This window comes from Clarias gariepinus, chromosome 16 (genome assembly GCF_024256425.1).
Source record: "Clarias gariepinus isolate MV-2021 ecotype Netherlands chromosome 16, CGAR_prim_01v2, whole genome shotgun sequence".
NCBI classification, from domain to species: Eukaryota; Metazoa; Chordata; class Actinopteri; order Siluriformes; family Clariidae; genus Clarias; species Clarias gariepinus.
The window spans coordinates 12864929-12888717 of NC_071115.1; the positions used below are offsets into that span (position 1 = coordinate 12864929).

Genomic DNA, 23789 nt, shown 5'->3' on the forward strand with positions numbered 1-23789 from the left:
GAGTAACGGGCGGCCCCTAAACATCCCATGGCAGTTGAAAAGTGTTGGCATGGTCAAGGTTGGGGCCTAGTATATTAGGCTTTCATAGGATGCCCTTGCTAGTACTTGTAATAATATTATTATTATTAATAATAATAATAATAATAATAAATAAATAAATAAATAAATAAATAAATACTACTACTACTACTACTAATAATAATAATAATAATAATAATGCAGGTAAGATGACACTAAGCATTGAACTAAATCGTGATTAACCGCAAAATAAAAATCAGTATTAAATGTTAGCGGAAGAATCACAATGGCTCACATTCAGCTCAACCTGCTCTGTTAAAAAGTGTTTTAGATTTCTTTTTATTCATTCATTCATTACTTCACTCGATCTCCTGGAGGTACAGCATACCAATCCATTACTGTAGAAGGAAACCGGAGTACCTGGAGGAAACCCAAGCACAAATACCACTCACAGACCCGCGGCAGGAATCGAACCATGGCCTGGTAGGTATTATAATAGCCTATTTAACTCAAAATTAAATTTAATAAACAAAAATATAGTTCTTAACTGTTCTAATGTAGAGATAACATATCTAGCCTATTTATACGTAAAACTTACGTAATGGTAGTATAATTCTTAAAGTAGCATGTGAGAATTTAGCATCTCGTTATTTTATCTTACGCATGTGAGAGGTTTATTATCCACACACTCACCCAATCATACAAGAAAGGCATTTTGAAAACCGTCATGTCTTTGGATTTTTGGGAGACATGGAGGACTCTCCGCGCGCGCGCGCGCACACACACACACACACACACAGCCAACCCAAGATGTGCGAAGCGACAGCTCAATTCTTATCTCACTTATACTAAATCACTTATTTAAATACATAAATGACATAAATTAATGGATAAATGAATGAATGTTTTTTGCCGGTAGTAATGGAGAAAACGTGGCTCAGGAATCGTTAACACCTAAAAACGTAAACACGTTTTACATCTTTGTTTTTGTAATTGTTAATAAAAAAATTAAAATAGACATTGTAGTTGCAACTTGATAATGAAAGTATTAATATCTATAACGTAACTTGTATAATACATTCAGCACATTTTAAGAAGTTTCTTCACAACATGTTAGTTAGTTGAATAATGTTCAGTGTTTTTTTTGCTAACGAAATCTTAAAAGTTTAGTATTCATTAAACTTTAGTATTAATTTGATAAGTTAAAAATCGAGCAGTAAGAGTCGGTTGTGTTTTAACTCGCATTTTGACGTTGAGGCATGGGCGGGATTGGATGAAGCCAATCAGATTTGCTTAAAATCTGCATTGGTCCAAAAATATGGGCGGCGCGCCAACGGCTGTCACATGAGCTTTATGCATCCAATGACGGCGGGAGACACGCCTCCTGCCTTGTTAATATTAATATATACAGCGTAGCCAGGCAGGCCTATAGGTAATTGGTCAGTTCCTTCCCGTCTCTCCTCCCACCAATGCGAGTCATGCTCTAGCCAAGAAAAAGAGGCGGGACGACAGAGTGACTTAACAAAATAAGATTTATTAACATCAAGACACTATATCGAGATAAAGTTAAATGTTACTTAAATACAACATCGCTCATTACCTCATGTATACCAAAATAAAAACAACTAAGGATTACTCAAGTCATAACAAAATTTAGGATAACTCTTTTACACCCAATATGCTGTCTATTTAAAATTTTTCGTTAGAAACAACTTATAGTTCAAACAGGGCATGAATAAAAAGTTCTTATATTTCCTCAGTAACATACAAGTTTATTTTTACGCTTATTCTTTGGCTTCTTAATTTGTTTTGGTAAAATAGTATTATAACAGTAAAAGACCTGATAAAAGGCTTAATGTAACAACATTTACAGAACAAAGCAAAGTAACAAAGCTACGATTTGAAGTGGCTCAAATCGAAATTATAAATCAGATGTTATCAGACAACCAATTAATACGATGATATTTGTAGCGCATCAGTATGGTTTTGCTGCTACAAGTTTAAATTAACAAATACGCCGAATGCCTTTTGCTACAATTGGTGTCGCATATTTACCCTTCAAATAATAAATACAACTTTGAATCAGAAACATAAGTTTTGATTACTCCTTTTTTTCTAGCATCTTGTAAAAACGCTGAAAATTGTCAGTGCAAATAAAGTTTAAACTTATCTCCATATTAGTAAATACAAGGAACTTATTCAATAACGGCAATCAAACTATCAAACTAAGTATGGAGGATTACCCTTATAGTTATATGCACAGTATAACCTGTTTAATAAAGCATTCAAGTCTGAATGGCTTAATAATAAAACAACTGAAATTCCAACCAGTATCATAATTAATTAGCTGTAATAGATTTCATAAAAATAAAGCTGGCTACAATATAAATCTGCTCAGTGTGAAAATTATTTTAGTATTGACCACTTGATCTGTTCCTTTGCAGTCTGTAACACCTGAAAAAAATAATAAAACTACAGTTATTACTTTATGATTACATATAATGCACGTGTTATTATGTGATGACGGTTAGTATGTGATAAAGTAAAAAATTATATATAATGCAATGAAAAACGCCGGTACAAATGAAATAATCCTGCACGTGGCAAGTGAACAAATAATATGGCAATGGGCAATGTTTTGGCCAGCAGAGGGCGCAAGGACAACGCTATTAAAAACAACATTAATCCTCGAGTACAGTGCTCGACTACAACACCGTGGAACCGTGGAATTGAACCGTGGGATTTTCTACACATCAGATAGGTATAAGCTGACTATTAATTAAATATTAAAGCATTCTACAGGATTTTGTTTTTGTGCTGGGACCTTAAAATCTGATCTCAATGTTCAAATATTGGCAAAGTAGATAATTTTATCAAACACGTTTTGCTAGAAAACTTACTAACTCCATATGTCTGTGTGGAGTTATGTATTTATATCTCACTAAAAACTTATTCTCTATTAAAAACGTGAAAAACAGAAACAACTTCTTCCAAGCCATTCTTTGGGCATGAACATGTGTGTATGGTGCGACGATATGTTTTGGCATGAATGCACTTACATTAGTGGTGATAGCCAGTTTCTCAGTGATATGCTGCACGAATCATAGTTTTATAGCAAGGTTAGTAAAGGAAGGTTAACTTAGAAGAAAAGTATAAAGCTAAAGTATTAATGAAATTTTTTAGTTGTTAACTGAAAAGTGTAAGGAAAGCAGCTCAATAAAGCCATGTGTGGGTTAGGATGTTTTTGAAGACTGCCATAACACTTAAGACTAAAAGCCTGTATCTGTGCATTTGCCTCACCTGTGCCACACTGTGTTCTGATAGAGTGTTGTCATCAGTCTGAAAAAGAAGCGAAGACTGAGATACTGAGAGAGAAACTAGACCACAACATACATAAGCAACGTGCAAGTCAATAAATAAATAAAAAATCCCCGATTTGACATGGTTTGACTTTTTTTTTTTTTACTTTACGCTGGAGTAAAAGCTACATACTTTCAAAAGAAACCGTGCTTCAAACTTTAACCATTTCTATAGCCTGCGATTTGTGGTGCAATACTCTCTCAATATGCTAGGGGGCGCCAGCAAGGTGCCAAAGGCACTCAATTACAAGGTTTAACAGCATACAGTATACTCTCAAGTGTAATGTGTAGCAAGCTTTTTCCATATATATTATTGTAAAACAGGTTTTTACTTTGCCCAACTGTAGATTAATGTATGTGTAAACAGGCTTAGCTATGATATTTACTAAATCAGGTCAGGTGTTTAATATTAAATGCACTTTTGACTTATTTAGTCAAAAATAAAAAATTGTATTTTTGAAGATATTCTCAAAATAAAATAGGTTAATCGGGAAAAACAACCTCTGTTGTTTTAAATTCTGTAAGAAATTATTGGTCTTCTGTCACTCTTACATAAGAGTTAACATTGTTACAACAACATTTAATATAAGAAAATAAATTACTGATTTCAAACCTAAGGCATAAAATGAGATGTTGCTGCTGTTAGCCCTTAAAAACAAAAGCGCAAGAGTTTCCTCAATCTCTTTAGGTAGACATGAAGTAACGCATAAATCCTCCTTGCACCACAACCAGCAACTTTGAACAGAATTGTAGGTAATAGAAAACATTACATAAACTGAGAAATTTGAAGTCACCAGTGACTGTTACATGGTAACAGATATTATACAGATTAATATACAAGTTGTTTTGGGTGGTTTTTTTTATTTATTTTTTTTATAAAAAATGTCTAAATTAAGGATTAAATTAGACATTTAATCTATGGATTAATAATCCTTGATCTAATAAAGATGGTCTAATAATCCTGTAAAAACATATGGAAAAGTATAAGAAAGTTGAAAAGTAAATAAGATTACTTCAAGTTTTAAAAAAAAAAAGAGAAAAAAAACTTGAAAATGCACACATATGATCAAAGTAGTAAGTTATCCAACAGATGATCCGAGTAAAGGATCTTCATGTAGTTATTAAAATAAGTTGAAATAAAGATAAATACCATACAGACCAACAGTGATTATTGAGAATTATTAGGGAATCTGAGGCAATAACATGTAAGTGATTTGACTGGGTCAGGGTAAGTTTGCAAAATGTTACATGCTGGGGTGTAACAATACATCATACCATGATGCACTGTGGATGATGTGGATCAGGGAAATGGCCAATATTGTCATTCTATTAATTATGGATAAAAGGTAGTTGCACTGTTTGAACACCAGAGGTCCCAATCTGCACAACCCAATGAGAGAGAGAGAGAGAGAGAAAAGAAGAGAGAGAGAGAGAGAGAGAGAGAGAGAGAGACTTTCTTGGCAAAGCCTAAGAGATTACCCTTTACTAAGAAGTCATCTGAGCTATTGGGAAAACCAACATACACTATGTGTTATTATGTTTTAAAAAAAGAGCTCTCCAGTACTTTTAAACCACATTACCCCCTCACTAAAGTTTTATATAGACAAAACAAAGAACAAAATCAAATCTAATCATGAGTGGAATGTATTGTTACACCCTTACTACATATTAGGCCCTTAAACACTTCTGAGAAAAGCTGCTTCTGCTTCAGAAAGAGAACACACTTATCCACTCCATGCAGTTACCTGCCTATATCTGCTCTCCTCCCCCTCTCGTTTTCTCCATTCCTCTCTCTTTACTGTGAGAAGGAGGTAGAGAGGAAGAGCGTCTTTTCTGCTCGAGTTATAAAGGCTGGCTCTTCTGTGCCTGGCCCTCCATGTTACCCGTGATGTACTCAAACAGGACAAAGCCAAAGGCTTGCTCTGATGCACACTGACAAGGTAGAGGAGTTTTTGTATCACCAAATGAAACAGTGTGTGAGTGTTAGTGTTTGTGTACATGTGTATATATACACCATATGGATTACAACACTATTTATTCTAATTTTTATGTATTAATAATACAATGAGATAATCAATGCATAGAGGGCATGTGTAACATTTGAACAAATAACCACTAAACCCTATTCCCGGCTAGACCTCCCCAGGACCAACAAGTCCCCTCCAAAAATCAAACAAAAAAACAGATTGACCAAATAGAAGCAGACCACACAAGCTTGCTAAGATTTGTCCACCCTGGCCATTAGGTAACATAGAGCCTGCAGTGGCCATGTTGACTTTTGAGTGCTAAATGTGTTTGCTTTCCTCACTGTGTCAGTGCTCTTACCCTGTAGTTAACCTTCTCGACTACCTGCTGCGGATCGCTCTCCAGGATCACCCTGTCAACCAGGAGCAGCAAGGAATCAGAGGCCATGTACAGAATGACGAAATGACAGAATTACTATCTTTTAGTTAATGTATGCCATGATTACTCTACAGCTACATATTGCAATAGTAATATGACCCTTAATACAACAAATGTGTTTAATATCCCACGGTATTTAAGCTTTATTAATTTTTTTATTGCACCAATGCTAATTGTATGTAAACAATGAAATAAATGAATAGTCTGCCATCTATGCCATCTGCTTTCATGCACCAAAATCCTCACCCTCCATCAATGATCTCATCCACCACCAGAAAGGCTCCATCCAGATTAGCCAGCAGAGATCTTTTCTCCACATTTTTCCTAAACAAAAGGGGAGTTACTTATTTTAGACATTTTTAGATCCTCTGTTGATTTTTTTTACTGAATTAATTTAAGTAAATAATATTGGTATATAATAATACAATCTATTATGATTCTAGTTAAGGCTTCATTATTTTTTTAGCTCTTTTTTTCAGGTTATCATTAAAATATACTATATCTGAATATCCTGTCAATAAACTACAAGGGGCGTTCAAGTAAAACCAAATTCCTCATGAATGAAGGTATAAACCTGACATTTACAGAAGACTTCAAGCATGGTCCGGTAATGAGACTCAAAACTGCAGTAAAACTTCTGACTGCAAACATTTTGAACAAGACCATACGTCTGTAAATGATGATCCCGGCTAAATTGGCTCGGAGACGACTGCAGTCGTCCCTGTAAACAATTAACGTGTGGAACACCTGATCCCTAAAAATTAATGAATAACTTGCTACTAACTTGTGGAAGAGACGCATCTGTCTATGTAATCATTAATGAACACCACTTGTATATTACAAGAACTCACCTGGGAGGTCACTGCCACATCCCCATACAGTCCTGACCTCCCTTCAAGCAATTTCTATATGTTGGGACAATTAAAGGAGGTTCCTGGGAGGCCCGAGCTTTAGACACGAAGAAGGCAGTGCAATTATGGCTTTGGTGTAACTGAAAAATATGTGTACATTAATGGTGTCTAAGCACAAGTAAAACGCTGGGATAAGTGCATTAGTGTAGGAGGGGATCATATAGAGAAATAAAGGTAGCTTCACTTCCATAACTGTGTTCCCTCATTCTGCGCAATCAAAAGTCCCAGATTGACTTGAACGTCCCTTATAGTAACCTTTTGTTGTTGTTTTTTATTTTTTTGTTTTTATACTATGATCTTGACTTATCTTAAGTATGAACTGAAGGATTCAATTTAGAATGTTGAGTTTTGTAGACATGCATACATTACATTCAAATATTTAGATGGTTTGTGCAAAGCTAAATACTTTTTTTTTTTTCATCTGACAGTATTAGAAAATCATATGGAATGATGTTTATAATGTTCAATCCTGACATTATTTTTCTCCTTGCTCCTCATGGTTTCAGAAATTTCTGACTTCCAGTCTTGTTTGACTTTGTAAATAATGATTAAATTCATATTTTAATTATTATTCAGATTTTTTTTTTAAGTCCAAATTTGGGAGTTTGGGATAATTAAAGTGTATCAAGTGACTAATGTAAACAAACCTCAAGATCTGATTGAGAGACTCAAACAGACAGTTCAACACCGCCATCAACATCAGCTGTGTAAAAAAAGAGCAATATACAGTACATCATAGAGTTTGTCATTTGACTTTTTTTTTTATCTTGATTAAAACTGTAGGCATGGATTAGTTAGATTTGTGACAACTGCTACAGTTATTAAATTAATTAATTAATCAATAAAAAGCAAATGTTTGGACAATGTGTCCAAGGTAGATGGTAACACACACATAAAGTACTGGGGTTATATAGAAAGGCTCACCTCATTCTCCTGTGCACTGCCCACCACATAGAAGAATAGGTCTATGCTGCTCTTGTACACTATAGTCATGCCCTCCAGGAAGGCTATTTCATCTGTAAGGTCACAAGAAGGTAAGAAAAATCTGGCTGTTTTTCAATAACATTTGATAATTCTAAAGGACACACACACACAAAACAGAGAGAGAGAGAGAGAGAGAGAGAGAGAGAGAGAGAGAGAGAGAGAGAGAGAGAGAGAGAAAGAGACCTTGCCTGGGGAATAACATAAAATAAAGGCCTTAAACCTGACAAGCAACAACCAACAGAAGAAAAAGGAGTAGCATACATGTGGGTCATGCATTATAACCATGATATAAGGATCTAAAATAAGGGTGGGAACAGGAAAGTCAGATAGCAGCACAATATCCCAGGTATCAGCACGATATCCCACAGTATCACCCCATGGGCCAGAGGGGAACTTTCTATTGTATGTGTGTTTCATTCATAAGCCAGACAGAAACAGCTGAGAGAGGATGAAATACTGTTGTCCCTGCCCTGTTTTTGAATTGTAATTTAAGATGAAATACAGGTGTGAAGGGGATACTGTGTGGTTTCTAATGACAACGAGACTACATTTATAGATGATGTAGATATTTTGCAACCCATATGAATACATAAATTGTGAAAAATATAAAAAGAAAATAAATCATGTACTTTTGTATTGGTCATGGGGTTAACCACTAAACTAAAAAATGTTAACATTGTTCAGGATTTAACATTGTAAAGATATTTTAATTACTTAGGGTAGGGACAAGCTGAAATGTCAGAATTTAACTGTATAACAGGATATAAGACATCCTTAGTCCATCTGAGCAAAAGCTACCTCCTCTAGAAAGCTAGAAGCAATAATCATTAAAGGAACCCTGGCGATTAAAATGATTCTTCCATGTTACTGCGTCATACCTGAACAAAATGTGACGAAGAAAGTTGACCAATGGGAAAAATGGACAAGAAAATAGTTCCTAAAGTGAAATGTTTGATTTTAAGTGTAAACACAACCTGGAAAAAGCCTGTTATGCTCACTAGAAGTATAAAAGTAAAGGTGTCCTATGCCAGTTTCTTCTCAGGAAATGTCTTTTGACTGTTACAGAGTAAAATTCTAACATTTTCTGCGTCAATATTTACTTACCCCCAATACTGTATACTCCTAAACTGACCTGATGACTTATCCTGTCAATATCATCATTTTTACTCACATGCATTTTCAAATGCAAACAGAAAAAACCTACTGTCCGCCTTATGGGTTTTGTTGAAGACGTTCTTCTCAAAATTTTTCTGCTCCTTCATTGAGGGATACAGCTCTGTGTCATAGTACTGAAAGTACAAAACAGTTAAATGGTAAATTATACTTACCACTTGGACAGCACAAAATAAATCAGTTTAAAATGAAATCAAATAATAATTCTATATATTTTTTTATTCTAACCTATTCTTGTATATAGTAATTACTTTCCCTGGGCGGGGTGTGTTTGGTGTGATCGGGTTTAAGCCTCACTCCTGCCAATCGCTCTAGTTGAGGTGAGGCTCATTAACTTACTATAGGCTAGTTAAGGGTGTGTTCATTGTTTTGTTTTTTTTAAATGTTTTTTTTTCTAGCATCAAAAACAGGACAACATAATAGCTTAGGTACAAACTAAAATTAAGAATGTTTTCATACCATTATGTAACATACACAGGTAAAGCTGTGACTAAAGTACAAGAAAATAAATAAAACATGCAGGTCACCTTTGAAAGAAGTCGGTTTCCATCATTATCCAAGATAAAGACGGCCTTGACAGTGTACAGTGAAGGTTCCTGCGTGAAAATGTTTTAATTAAACAATTTTTTAGAGATGTTATATTTTTGGTACTTATTATTTGAAAACACCCCCAAATACAGATAAATACTCTTAAAGAAGAATACTGTAGGTTTAGAACAAGCAGGTGTTGCTTTTCCAAAAGACCACTTCTTTTTTCCCCCTCTTCGTCCATTTTGCAGAATCTCTCCAGACCAAAGTTCTGTTATGCACTGACTGCCACTGATCTAGAGTCGGAGTGTACCACAGAACTTGGGCCTGGAGGACTGACACTGGCGACATGGTGGCTATAGAAAAACTGAGTAGGTCACTTTAACTGGAAGAGTTTCAATCAAGGTCAAGATTAAGTTCATTTCAGGAGTAGCTAAAATCTCAAAAGAGGTAGTTGTGTTAGCTCTGGTCCATCATTTCCATTTTTTTTTATGCTTATTATATATTAGAGGCTGGCAAAGCGTTTGGAACTGTTTGCACTTAAACATTGGCTTGGCTAAAAATGCATATATAAATGTCAGCAAACATAATGACCATTGTAACAGCTGTACAAAAAAAAAAAAAAAAAAAGAATAATAATCATAGTGGTGGTGAATGGAAATTTGCTAAATATTTCAGTGTCAACTAGTGCAAAACAACACACATGAGCAAAGAAAGTCGACTTCATCTCTGGAGAAGGAAAAAAATCCACTCTGAACAAAGAGATCCACCTGTGGAATGAATTAGACTGCTGTGCTGTGTGGTGTTGAGGCGCTCCATAACAGAGGACGTGGCAGCCGCATCCCACCAGGCAGTGCGCAAACACGCACTCACACACACACACACGCACACACAGCGCAACTTCAATGCCACACACTCAACTGCAGCACAACTTTATGCAACTGCCAATCAAGCAAAGTATCCGAAAAAAACACACAACACTGCACCTTGATTATAATACTGATTATATACAACTATACCGTAGTACCATCAATGTTAGAGCTGACACATTTTAGCGCTGCCATATTCGGAGAAGTAACATCTGTTACAATCGCCTGCTGATCCACGCATTTTCGGCACTGCGTGGATTCTCAAAGCACATATTTTTCGACGGATACAAACTACTCATATGACTGGTTATGTCAAACAATAAAGCTACAGGTCCTTAAAATACTCCTGTTAGCACAATAGCTTTTTAAGCACATCAAGAGCATTGCAAGCTGTTGGGACAATCTATGCGAACGTGATCACTTCTGGGGGGGAAAGCTAATCAACAGGTGCGTCCTTTTTACTGCAAATCTACACATAAATATTTCTGAATGAAAAAAGAAAATCTCAGATAGCCTACCAGAGTCCCGGAGTCCATGGTGGTGTTTAGTGTTGACGTGGACAGCTTTGAGCTGTCACTACTGGAGCGCTCGTAAAAAGCCTCTGACTCATACAGGGGGTGGAGTCAATCCGCCCTTGCGCACTGGACTGCTAAATAGTACAGTATGCTCTGATAGATACGGCGTGTTGTGTTGGTTAGTACGGAAGTGCGCGGCGCTTAATAAGTTTAACGGAAGCGAAACTGTTTTCTATTAGCCGCCATTTTGGATCTTTACTCCCATTCTATCGGATTCATGAATCGCTCCGTTCCAGAAACGGAATGGCGGTAGTTGCACGTTAATGTGGCTTTACCTAAGCGAGGCCAGGGATTTAAGGAATCTCATTGCTCAGTTTTTTTGCTGACGCTGTTATCATTTCCGACTTTATCATATTTGACTTTTTATGGTTATCTAAAATATAAACACCGTTGCTAAGTGAATTCTGTGTTTGGCAAATATTGAGTGCTTTACTAAAGACTTCCACACACCAATGTAATGTTACCTCTTGTAATCCAACAAGGGACCTTGGAGGCCAATGGTGACCACTGTATTTATTCCCATTTTTATAGTAAGACCTCCAGCTAACAGTCACACAGGCCATAGCCTAATCTGCATGTCTTTGGACAGTGAAAGGAAACCAGAGTACTCTGAGGAAACACATGTAACACAGAACATGCAAACTCCATGCACACAGACCCAGAGACGGAAATCAAACCCCTGGAGGTACAAGGCGACAGTGCTAACCACTAATTCACCTTACCACCAATGTAATGTTATATTGTATTATTAGTATTATAATATTACAAGGCTGGCCTCCAAACAGTTAAAAGTTTTTAAACCCGCTTTTGTTTTAAAAGGCATACTACTATTGTATGACAATGAGAACACCTGCAACAGGACCACAACTGCCACAGACATGTATTCTGGTCTCACTAAGAAGGGTAGCATGCACACCAGACAAGTCTTTCCTAACAAGAGTAGAGTGATTCCACATCAGCGACAAATGTGCTACACTGACCTGTGCCATTTTGCTGATAAATGCAGGGCGCAGAAACTATTTGTCAGTTCTAAGTTAACAGATTGACTTTTTTTTCCCTGCCTGCCAAAGCTGGACAGGATGCTAGGACAGGGAAGATGATGGCCTCACCACGGGATTCCTTTCCTCCTCAGTCTCTGAATCTAGTGTTCTGATCTGTTCCTCCCTGAAAGGGATGGAGAGATTGAATATCCCCATTAAGGTCATCTGTGCATTTGGCCTCTTGGGATAAATAATGTGATGTAAAATACATTCCTGAATGCATGAGCCTCTAGAACAAACTTTGTATATTCTTAGGTGGAAGATTTCGCCAAATAGCATGCTATTTATGGATTAGTTTTATTGCCTGATTGCCAAAATCCAACCAAGTTTGCATTTATAAGAATGACCTGTGGCAGCTATTTTTTTTCAACCATTCCTACATGTATGATCCCCCTTAGCCCTATTTGTACATTGTAATGTAGAGTACATTAAATCATCTACTTATGATCTTTTGCAAAATGGTGATCTAAATTCAAGGTCTCTACAATAGTCAGGATAGTAGGATAGTGCATATTACTCTTTTTTTATTCTTAATTAATTAGCATTGCACTAATTAATAACATTCTGTACAGGGGGCATTTTATCCTTTGAAGCTTGCCTCTTCAGCACGACTGACCTGTTGCTGCCTTTCCATCACTATACACCTTTTTAGGGATCTGAAATAATAACATTTTGGCATAGGTTCCATAACCTATTCTAGTTAGATCTGTAGCTATGGTAAATTGGGTGTAATTCACATTCACACCCAGTGTTTCTGGGACAGGCTCCAGGTCCACCACAATACTAATCAAGATAAAGTAGTTCCTGAAAGCAGGTACAAAATGTCATGAAAGTTTGTAGCAGACAAATGTAAGATTTATTTATTTATTTATTTTGTAGCCTGTTTTTTTTGTCAAGGTAGTAAAGAATGTAACAGTTATACATTCTACTTACATTCCTCTAGTCTACTTAAATATAAAAACATTATAATTAAAGTAATATAAAAGTTATCAGCATGATGCATTCATTGGGAGGTGGGTGGGGAGGGGGGTCAGAAGAATCACAAGGGTGACCTTGTGGGTGAAGTCAGGATAGTAGGATAGTGCATATTACTCTTTTTATTATTAATTAATTAGCATTGCACTAATTAATAACATTCTGTACAGGGAGAATTTTTATCCTTTGAAGCTTGCCTCTTCAGCATGACTGACTTGTTGCTGCCTTTCCATCACTATACACCTTTTTAGGGATCTGACATAATAACATTTTGGCATAGGTTCCATAACCTATCTGTAACTATGGTAAATTGGGTGTAATTCACATTCACACCCAGTGTTTCTGGGACAGGCTCCAGGTCCACCACAATACTAATCAGGATAAAGAAGTTCCTGGTACAAAATGTCATGAAAGTTTGTAGCAGACAAATGTAAGATTTATTTATTTATTTATTTATTTATTTTGTAGCCTGTTTTTTTTTTGTCAAGGTAGTGCTGTAAAGAATGTAACAGTTATACATTCTACTTACATTCCTCTAGTCTACTTAAATATAAAAACATTATCATTAAAGTAATATAAAAGTTATCAGCATGATTACGTAAATATCTGGTAATGGTAACGTGCTTTTTAGTCACCTGTCACGAGTGTGAATAAGCAGAAAGCATAAGACAAGTCAGCCAGACTAACAGTCTAACAGTCAGTTGCTATTTAATGTTGGTTAAGATATTTTAGTCAGCTGAAAGGGTGCAGTGCTAATCGGACCATTTTTTTTCCTTCTCTAAAATATCCAAACGATGGCTGGTTTGTTTCCGGGTGTGTAGAGCAAATGCAGTGATCGCTTGTCCAACATAGAGAAAAAAAACCCGACCGTGTTGTGGCGTGGAGCTGGGAGGGCTCATTACCGAGCAGCCACTCAGCACATAAATACACACCCCCTGTTAGAGCGCAACACTAAAGCCAGTTCGCCGGTAGGAAGAGGAAAAATCTGCGTTAAGTTCTGAGAGCTGAAACTCCTGTTGTCGAGGTAAGCAGAACAGCTTTATTAATTGTTTGGATTAAGTGTATTGTAGCTAACGCGCCTAATACAAAACTAATACGGATTGAAAAGCTGGAAAGTTTAAGTCAAGTTTAAAAATAGTTGTAATAACACGTTTCGGGGCTAAAAAAACAATGACATTTAAAAGAAACGGAAGAGGTTGACTAACCTACGTAAAGCACTGTTCTAGATAAGTGCGTGAAAAACTAAACGCTTTTTCAGTTGTCTATTTAATAGTAATTTCCAGACATTATTCTTCATTATAAACTCTACATGGACGATCCGTTTCTAGAAACATGTTGCGACTGTTTTTCTCGCCGCAAATATAGCCTGCTGTCACGTTTCTAAGTTACGAAAGGAAAGTTTGGGTTGAGTAACTGGAATGGAACACCAAGCCCAAACTGCCAGCTTTATTTCCCGGGAAGCGTTCAGGTTACGTCACGCGCTGAAACTCAACCGCCGCTGGAGATAAACAAAGAGGAGGTCACCGGGACACGACATCTGTCTTAGTAACTCATCTTCCCTGGCCTTACCCTGTTTCTTTCGTGCCCAAGTTCAAGAACGCTGCACTATGGTTTATCATTTATCAGTTAAATCTTTATGGCAGTTAAACACTGAACACACCATACTGGAAGCATTCCCATAAGGAAACATAATGACCATATATGGAGTTCTATTGCGTCACATTTATCAGGCAAATTCTAATTATATTCTTTCATAAATATCAGTTTGAGATGTTTATTCGAAGTCGTCTTTCTTCTTATATATAAGGAACGTGTACCTATTTATCCCATGGGTTATGTAATATTTTCTAGAATGGTTGACATTAACTAAAAAAGCAATGTACCACCATATTTAAAACCATGCCATATTAGATTCACTAGTGACTTCAAGTATGTGAATGGGTTTGTGTATATAATGCCAAAATGGTCTGGCTTCATATTCAGGGTGTATTACACATGCCCAGTATTCCTGGATCAGGCTCCAGATCCTCTGATGAAGATGTAATTAAGATAAAAGAGACTGTGTTGACAGTAATCTTTATCTGGGCCTATGTACTATATAAATATATGTATTATCCAAATATCAGTATCTTGAAATGTATGTCATGATCGTTTATGATTGTATAGTATGTGCACATAGGGCCATATCTTAGCCTGCAGTGTTGTGGAGGCAGAAAAAGGCACATTTATAATGTTCTCTGTATGTGGTTTAAATAATAATTTTCTCCTTACTTATAGGACTTTGTGAGAAGTGTCAGGTTTACTTATTGGGATCCTGTTCTGCATCCACCATACTGCTGAAAAAGAGCCCATTGCACAGTTTCTTTGAAGGGCCATGCAACCCCTGAAGAAGTATTTTACCGAAGGCCTAATTCAGGTGGCCATTGTGCTCAGTCTAGCTGGGATGCATGTAGATGTGGATCCTTACCTTCCTCCACCATATAACATCAATATCCAAAGCCCAGATCTGACTCAGACTCAGACCAACAACCTCCAGAACTCTCCAGAAGGATATGGTTTCCATATAAAGAGCCCAGATGTGGAGACTTCTGTCCCAGTTTTTAGGATGTTGCATTGGGTGCGCTCTCTGCAGCACCTGCACATTCCAACAGCACAGCTCGAGGCCTGGCAGGTCCATAGTGAGTCTGATAACAGCGGGACTATTCCCAGTCTAACAGGTTCGTGGGATGGTGGTAATGAGCTTGTGGACATGGAAGACTCAGCAAATTTGACTATGAGAATGGGAGGTGGAGGTATGGGAGAATTGGGGAATGATCCAGTTATGGTTGGTGGAAGTTTGGGAGGAGTGCTCACTCTCTCTAGAAGTCAAATGGATAGTGAAGACATTAAGGATGTAAGTATCATTTTGATGGTTACAAAATAATTTATTTTTGTTTTTAAAAGTCTGATAAACAAATTAATTATGATAATTTAAGGTACTTTTTATTTAGATTACAGACTCAAAATTCGCAATACATCTGTTAGTCATTTATGTTTGCACTGTACCTGTACTATATGATTGCTTCTTATTATGACAGTTTGTTCTATATTCCTGCTATGCCTGAATAAACAAAATATATCTTATAATGTGGGCTTAAGGTAACAAAACTGTTTGCTAATTTAATATTATTTTATAAAGTAATTATTTCTTATTGACATGCACTCAGCAACAGTGACATTTAAAAAAAAATATATATATAAAAAACAGTAGATACAACAAGCATGAAGATAAAATGGAGAATTCTAACATGGTCTTGTTTCATTATTATTAATATAAACAGCCATGAACACTGGCTCCTACTAATCTGCTACTGTAAATGACTTATTGAGCAGTACAGAACAAAAACATGAATATTTATTATGGAGTCGTAGGCCGCAGCAGACAGTGGATACAATGCTGGCATGAACTCATCAGTAGAGGTCAAATATCTCCCTGATACACAACAGCTGGATTCAGAAATCAGAAAAGGGTCTGATCTTTAAAGTGATACCAGTCACAAAATAAAATTCAAAAATATTTGGGATTTCTGCTAAGAAATGTAGTAAATGCTGTATTTCATTAGCACATAAGCTATATGTATTTTTAGACATATTTCTTTTAGAGTTTTTTGGTAGTATTATAATGTAATGTTATTATAATTTGCATTACTATTTAATTAAAGTTCTTAGATTAATAAATGTGTGAGACAGACAGTAATGCATGGTGACAGACAGTAACACTGTGTCCAGACTGAAGAGGCTCAAATCACTGCCTGGGTAGCAGCATGCATTTGGCCTTTAGCCCAAATTAATGGCTGTTAGGGACTTCAGATCACGATTTTGCTTTCACTCCCCCCTTGTGCGGAGAGCTGGGGGAATTTTGCCTCATTTGTCATTGCCATCTTTCACTTTCAATGTCAAAGATATCTCAGATACAAGCCTGCATATAATAGCACCCCTGGTGGATGAAGATGCTTACCCTGTAGACTACATACTGGTTACTGTCACATGCTAGGAACTGTAGATCTCATAAAACAACTAGGGTATATTTGAGTGTGGGAGAAAAAGTTCTTATTCGGATGTATAAATCTTGAGTATATTAATTCTTATAAGGAATCCTGTCACTGGCAAATCAGTCCAGGTCACACATGCTTGCCTGTACATGACCTACCATCTATTTGACATATGACATCTATTTTTGGCTTAAGAAACATACTTGTTGACTTAGTACAGAGACAGTTGTTGGTTATGTGACTTTTTTTTCATTGTGAGCAGTTTGTCTTGTCTTATCATCTCGTAATTTTTCCACAGGTATAGTTGTAATTATAAATGTAAACTGTTTCAGATTTTACATTCAGTTGTTTTTTATTGTTTGTAACTGTAGTCATTCCTGACCACTGGAACTGACAAAGACTCAACACTAGCAGAACAGATGAGGAGGCTTAGGTGCCACTCCTCCTCACCATATCTAAAATCCCCCTCGCTGTCAGACTGCAGGCTTTAAAGGGGGATTTTAGGTTTACTAGGCAGGCCAGTTGTGGCTTGTACATTGAAGTGCGGATTCAGTTTGGCATCAGAGCTTATATTTGTTTTCAGCTCAGCTTGTCTGACCCCAGGCTGAGATGTTTTGTAACCTAAGGAGGCATCACTTGCACCAGAGTGTACAATCGCTTTTGCAATGCTTGTTTACCAGCTAATGATTAAGTAACACTGAAGCTTCACTATCCTCTAATTCCCACACCGCACTAACACCAAATACACTGCTAATCATAACAGTGATCCAGTTGAAGCTTGGTCATCTATGCAAGAAATTAATCTACAGTATATGTTTATTTAACATTTTACCAATGTTCTCTCCAGGCCAAGAAAATATCAGTTGTTCTCTTGCTTCTGGTCTCCTAGTTTGTGGATTCACTAGGTCAGGCCATAGTTGGAAAGGGGTTTTCAAAGCTAATTATATTATCTCAATGACTCAGACTTTCACTAGCGTGCTGGCCAGAAGGTTTATTTATAGGAAGTAGCTATGGGTTTATTTATAGGCAGTAGCTACGTTTAAAATATGTTAAAGAACATATGGCTAAGTATATAAAACAAGTGCTTGATTACTAGAATTGCTTGATACCCTGAAATTTGCCAAGAATAAATCATCCACCAGAGAGGAATGGGTTACAAATATGATATGTGACCAGTTCCTATCAATTGGTTAAAACTAGAAAATGTAGCTGGCAACATGTTGAAAAGACAAATAAAATAACATGTCTTATCTTGATCTTAGAGATTTATTCTACATTGTTTTTACAGTGAGGTCTGGAGACTTCCAAACGTATATGAAATATAGCCATGGGCTCCAAAATCCAGTATATGATTTTGCTTAGAGGATTGAAATAGCAAGCCTAATGTGTAAATGGTTGAACTCTTTTCATAAAACAAGTGTGCATCAAAATATGATTCCAAGTTCCTGACAAACAAGCTATAGTATACCTGAAATTTATTGATGGTTTAAAGACAGAAATTATCCATTTGAAATTACTTGATGTTTGAGTTAATGACTATAATTTTATTTCAATATCTTATAATACTGTATATCCACTACAGTTGTTACTAACTATTAATAAATTGATAATATTAATAGCATTATTATTTATTACAATAAGAATATACCAACATAGATATGGCTGTGAATATAGAGCATGAGTGTACAGTGTTGAATCTCATATCCACAGGAAGCAGGTGAATTTCCGTTATGGCAGCAAGAACTCGGCCAGCATATCCACCATGATCAGCTACTTCAAGGACAAAATCAATACTTCGGTCTGCTTAATGAAGACAACGAGGATGACTTCATGAACAGCTGGCCACATGCAAGCCCATTTCATAACCCAGGGACCAGCATACAAGGAAATGTACAGGTATTATTAAAAGCAATTTACATTACAGTAATATGAACAGTAATAAACATTGTGCACATATTTAGTTTTATGAAGATAGGTTTTCTGTTGAATAAAACTAAAAACAGTACATAGTACTAGGAGGAGGTCAGCAGAAGTATTGGCAATGGATGGTGGGTTATGTTTAACATGACAAGAATTGACAATTTTCTTCTAAAGCATGTGTAATAACCTGCAGAATGTGCTTAAAGCATTTTCTTTCTGGTGGAAACTATATGTTATGTTTTATGGGTTAGAGTAAACTTCTGCTGCTGATTTAGTTTCTTCAACTTTATAAATAGGAGGGTTTAAAGAAACAGTAATAGATGCATACATATTTGTTCTGGTTGTATAAGACTACATCCTGAATTCACTACAAAATTGTTATTAAATTTGACTTTTTGTAGTGCTTAAATGTCAGTACTCTAAAATGCTGTTTTTGGCTGTTGCTATAACTTCAGCTTGTAACTTTGGCAGTCAGGACTAATGATCTAGTGTTAACAAGTAGGAAGTCATTTGAAACTCATCAGAGTCAACTGTTATAGACCTTAGAAATGGGCTATTAATAGAGAGAAAACAGTTATTAAAATAAATACATGAAAAAAGCTAGAAGAAAATGCATGATTTGAATACAAAACAGAATAATAGAATTCTAAGGCTTTAAAGAATTTGTATGGTCAGTCTAGTTAAAATTGTAAAATGACTCGTAGTGGATTAAATCATGAATCAATATGCATGCTATTTGAGAAATGATCAGCTGCTAGCATTTTTCTGCTTTGTGTGTACTTTAGTACTAGTAATATTAGTTTTTATAAAAGTCTTTAACATTTGTATGACATATTTGTTTATGCGTTTCAGAATATAGGTACTGGATGCTGTTTTTTTATTTCAAAGAAGCACATAGAAATAACCTGTCTATTATTTTTGACTAGTTCACAGGATTACGGGAGGACAACCCTTTGTCTACTGAGGACTGTCTGCAATTACTGGAGGCTGGTTTCCCCCTCGGAAATAATCAATATGTAAGTTGCCCAGCTGAATTTTGGCACTTATAACTAGTTTAGTAAATAATTACCTGTAGTAAAATCAGTCATGTTCATGCATAACATGTTCAACATTATCAGATGTTTTTTTTTTTTTTTTTAAGTGCATTGATCAGTTGGAAGATCTTGATCCAGTGACAACAAATGAAGACCCTTTGCAACATCATGGGTCTCTTTTCCCCCCTCTGTTTCCTCAGCATGAGCCCACCCTGGACCTAGAGCAGCAATGGCAAGATGTTTTGGCTGTCTTGGGACCACAGGTACAGCACCGTTTCATGTTTATCCATAATCTTTATCAATCATCTAGTTTTTTCTCATTTAGAAAAAATAAATCACATCGAAAATGACAATCACTAGAAAAGTTACTTTTAGGTTAGGTTAGGTTTATTGTCTTTCAACATGTTAAACATGAATGAACAAAATTTGTTTTCCAGAACCAGTATCCAAAATTAAATTATTTGTAAAGCAGTATGACAAATACTCCCTCTGCATGGATTTCTCTAAAAATTAATTTCATTTCATTTTAGTTTTTCTAAAATAAATAAATAAATAAATAATTAAAAAACCCTTACTGGACTGGCGAGGCTAAACTGATCTGTGTGTATGTTTACACGAGAGCATACTGCTCTGTGACGTACTGGCATCCCATCCAGGGTGAAGTGGCTACTAAGGATATTGAATAAAATCTAAAATTAATAAGATATCCTGCTTATTTTTATATCACTTTATAATACTGAATGATGCATTACTTTAGTATTTTCTAAACTTGAGTCAGCATGTGTTAGAACCCTCAAAATGTCAAACACACAACAACCTGTTTTTGAACAGAAACCAAGATATATCAAGAAATATATCAAGAAATCAAATTAAAAATTTTATGCTATACCCGTAACACCGTTGTTCTCTCTGCAGGAAATGAATGCAGATGACTTCTTGGATAATTCTTACTTCAGTAACAGGGGAAGAGCAGGAGAAACAGAAACTTTGGAGCATCCTATAGAGCAAAATCTAAGCCTTAATCAACCTACTTTTGCAAGATCCAGTCAGATCCCCTTTGCAAGCAACCTGGCCATAAGTGAAGAGCGTTACTTTTCAAACCAGAGCGATACTTCTTTAAATGTTTCAAACTCATCTAATGTAGATTTGAACTTTAATGACCCTGACATTGTAGAAGTTCTCCATTCTTCTACACTTGACAGCTCAAACATCAGTATGCCCAGCTTTTTTATGGAGAACCAAAGCCAATTGAGTATTTTCGGACCTCTATTAAGAAAATCCATGTTTGATGGGAATGATCTTTTGGATCTGGCACCAGAGAACAAATCTGGCTCAACAGAAGTTGTCCAAAAAGATGACCAAACAGACTCTGACTCTGGACTCTCGTTAAACTGCAGCCAAAGTCCTGTTTCCCCAAGTAGATCTGAATCCTCATGTTGTTCATCATCCTCCAGCTCATCATCATCATCATCATCATCATCATCCACATCATCATCATCAACATCTTTAGTTCCTGAGGAGGGAGCTGTAGGATACACCCACATCAAAGAGGAGCCAATGGATGAGGAAGGAGCTGTTGGAGGTTTTACCTTAGAACATGACAAAATGTGGTACACAAATTATCTGCAATTACAGTATTTACCCTGGCTTGAGCATATAGGACATGATCACACTTACAACCTGCCCCAATATACCAATGAAAGAAAGCATCTCAATGAGCATGCAGAAGAACCTCAGGAATATAAATTCCAAGACAAGCTACCTACCAGGGATGAGAAGCGAGCAAATGCCATGAAGATTCCATTTTCAACTGACCATATTATTAACATGCCTGTTGAAGAGTTCAACGAGCTTCTTGCCAAGTACCACTTAAGTGAAGCTCAGCTCACACTTATTAGAGACATTCGACGTAGGGGCAAGAACAAAGTCGCTGCACAAAACTGTCGTCGCAGGAAGCTGGACATATTACAGGATTTGGAGAGTAGTGTCGATGGCTTGCGCCGTCACCGTGCAAGACTGCTCAGAGAAAAATCTGATGTTCTGCGATCGGTTAGAGAGATGAAACAACGCCTTAATGACCTCTATCAAGAGGTGAGGAGTAGATTCAGGGAGGTTGAAAGGATTCCCTGCTCAGCCATGGACTTAGCTCTGCAAACGGGCAATGACAACCATGTATCAAAATCCAGACAGAAGTCTGGCAAGAAGCAGAAAGATAAGGAATGAGAGTGAGAACTAATAATTCTTGTTCTGTTTGCGGCTGCAAGCCAGACGATGCAAGATTCGGGTGTAGAGGTCATGACAGAAATTACCCAAGCATTCTTTTTTGCAGCAGAATTGATTTCTGTTGTAATTTAGTGGCTAAAAATACATCCAACTGCTGTTATCTGGCGTGATGGATGGATAAAAGTGTGCAGTTGATCATGAGGAAGCAAAGCATCCAAATTAGGAGACTTGAGTTTTATCAGTAAATCAGTGTTCATAAATTACAACAAACCTCAGATCTCCATGAAAATGGAGAAACTAATTGCAGTGATAACACTGGATTCACCCTTAGTGGGGTCTGAGCACCTCAAGTAGGTCCGTTTTGTTTTGTTTTTCTTACAATAGAGGAAATGATTATCATTATCAAAATTATATTTGTGAGTTGTTAGTTGTTTTAAGTTGTTACAGTTATTTACAGTTCTGTCCCTTTAATTCAGTCAGTTTAACCCAAATCTCATTTAAAAAAGAAAAACATTAGGGTCATAAATATTGACTACCTGTTTTGGCGATAGAAAATTCAGGAATAAACAGCTGTGTTTAGACTAAATAGCTATAGCGTTACTGTACCCATGTGAATACTGAGCATTATATTACACTGGTGCTCTTAAAATCTGGGCAGGGTTTATGAGATGTATATTTCAGTTGAAGCGGTCCATGGTTTGAAGAGACCCCCAATGTTCCTGCATCCCCCAATCCATTATGTGGTTTATAAAAATAGAAGAACTGTTAAAACAAAGTGATACTCTTGAGGTTTGGTAAAAACAAGTAAAACGTCTTGGATCGAAGAATTTATTTATTTATCCTTGCTGTCCCAAAAATTTTATCAAGTTATCTTATACTGTAAATGACACTCCAGGCAAAAGTGATATGGGGAATAAAAAAAATAATGACATTCATTGATTGTAAACACCTTACTGTCAATCAAGTTTCAGGTGTTATTTTAATAGTGTTCTCTGTAATATGATTCAACAAATATATTTTAATAGTTCCTGGTTAGGCACCATGTTTAGTTTCAACTTGTTTTCTACTTTTGATGGTGTACTGTATAAATCAGAGACCTTAACATTGTCTTTGACAGAGTTTTGCATACACTTAATGACGTTTTCCTACTTTTTGTGTGAATTCTCAACGACAAGCCGGGCTTGTTTTGTGTTTTGAATAAAGATTAGACATTAAATGCAGTCAGGCTGCTTAAATTACCAATTTTGTACACTGTGACGGCAAAATATGAAGCTGCAAAATGACATCTTAGACAGCGATCTTAATAAAAAGGATTTATTTAAAAAAAAAAAGAAAGAAAAGAAACAAAGATGGCAAGTGTGTTTTAGACAGATAGTAAACATCTAAAAGAGGGAAAATACAGATGAATTTACAACACGTGACAAGTAACCAAATGAAAGGGCACAGAATGGGGGTATTTTTAAAGGAAAGATAGAAAAAAAAACGAGCACTTCTATAACACTAATATTTAATGTGCCATCTATCTACTCACTAACTGATTGAGAATGTGTAGCCTTTTTTTAAACTTTTTTTTTTTTATGGGATGCAATGACAACTGGTACCATGTATTTTTTTTGATTAGCACATTTATAAAAAGCGAAAATGTACCAACATTAGTCTGATCCACACAAGCCTTAGATATTCATGTAGGTAAATTATTCTGGTTCTATCATCCATTGTATATCGTGTTCCACTGCAGTGAACCAC

General features: G+C 36.2%; 2 protein-coding genes across 6 annotated transcripts; one reads left to right on the forward strand and one right to left on the reverse strand.

The window, feature by feature from the left end:
* Window positions 1-1532: 1532 nt before the first annotated feature.
* Window positions 1533-10845, reverse strand: copz2 (COPI coat complex subunit zeta 2). 3 transcript variants are annotated; one of them, XM_053515020.1, is made up of 10 exons: window positions 10764-10845; window positions 9376-9444; window positions 8880-8964; window positions 7616-7707; window positions 7339-7394; window positions 6027-6104; window positions 5703-5754; window positions 3319-3357; window positions 3078-3110; window positions 1533-2472 (listed from the first exon to the last, which is right to left on the reverse strand). In XM_053515020.1, the coding sequence occupies exons 1-10, from the start codon at window positions 10779-10781 to the stop codon at window positions 2425-2427; spliced, it is 570 nt and encodes a 189-aa protein (XP_053370995.1). In that variant the 5' UTR covers window positions 10782-10845; the 3' UTR covers window positions 1533-2424. The 3 variants fall into 3 exon arrangements, with proteins under 3 accessions (XP_053370995.1, XP_053370997.1, XP_053370996.1); XM_053515022.1 differs by lacking the exon at window positions 3078-3110; XM_053515021.1 differs by lacking the exons at window positions 1533-2472; window positions 3078-3110; window positions 3319-3357 and adding an exon at window positions 4871-5309.
* A 2825-nt stretch (window positions 10846-13670) lies between these two features.
* nfe2l1a (nfe2 like bZIP transcription factor 1a) lies at window positions 13671-23709 on the forward strand. Of its 3 annotated transcripts, none has more exons than XM_053514264.1 (6): window positions 13671-13859; window positions 15113-15728; window positions 18577-18762; window positions 19713-19802; window positions 19928-20083; window positions 20736-23709. In XM_053514264.1, exons 2-6 carry the CDS (start codon window positions 15210-15212, stop codon window positions 22041-22043), a joined length of 2259 nt encoding a protein of 752 aa, XP_053370239.1. In that variant the 5' UTR covers window positions 13671-13859; window positions 15113-15209; the 3' UTR covers window positions 22044-23709. The 3 variants fall into 3 exon arrangements, with proteins under 3 accessions (XP_053370239.1, XP_053370241.1, XP_053370240.1); XM_053514266.1 differs by having other exon boundaries at window positions 20021-20083; XM_053514265.1 differs by having other exon boundaries at window positions 13672-13859; window positions 19940-20083.
* The last annotated feature ends 80 nt before the right edge of the window (window positions 23710-23789 follow it).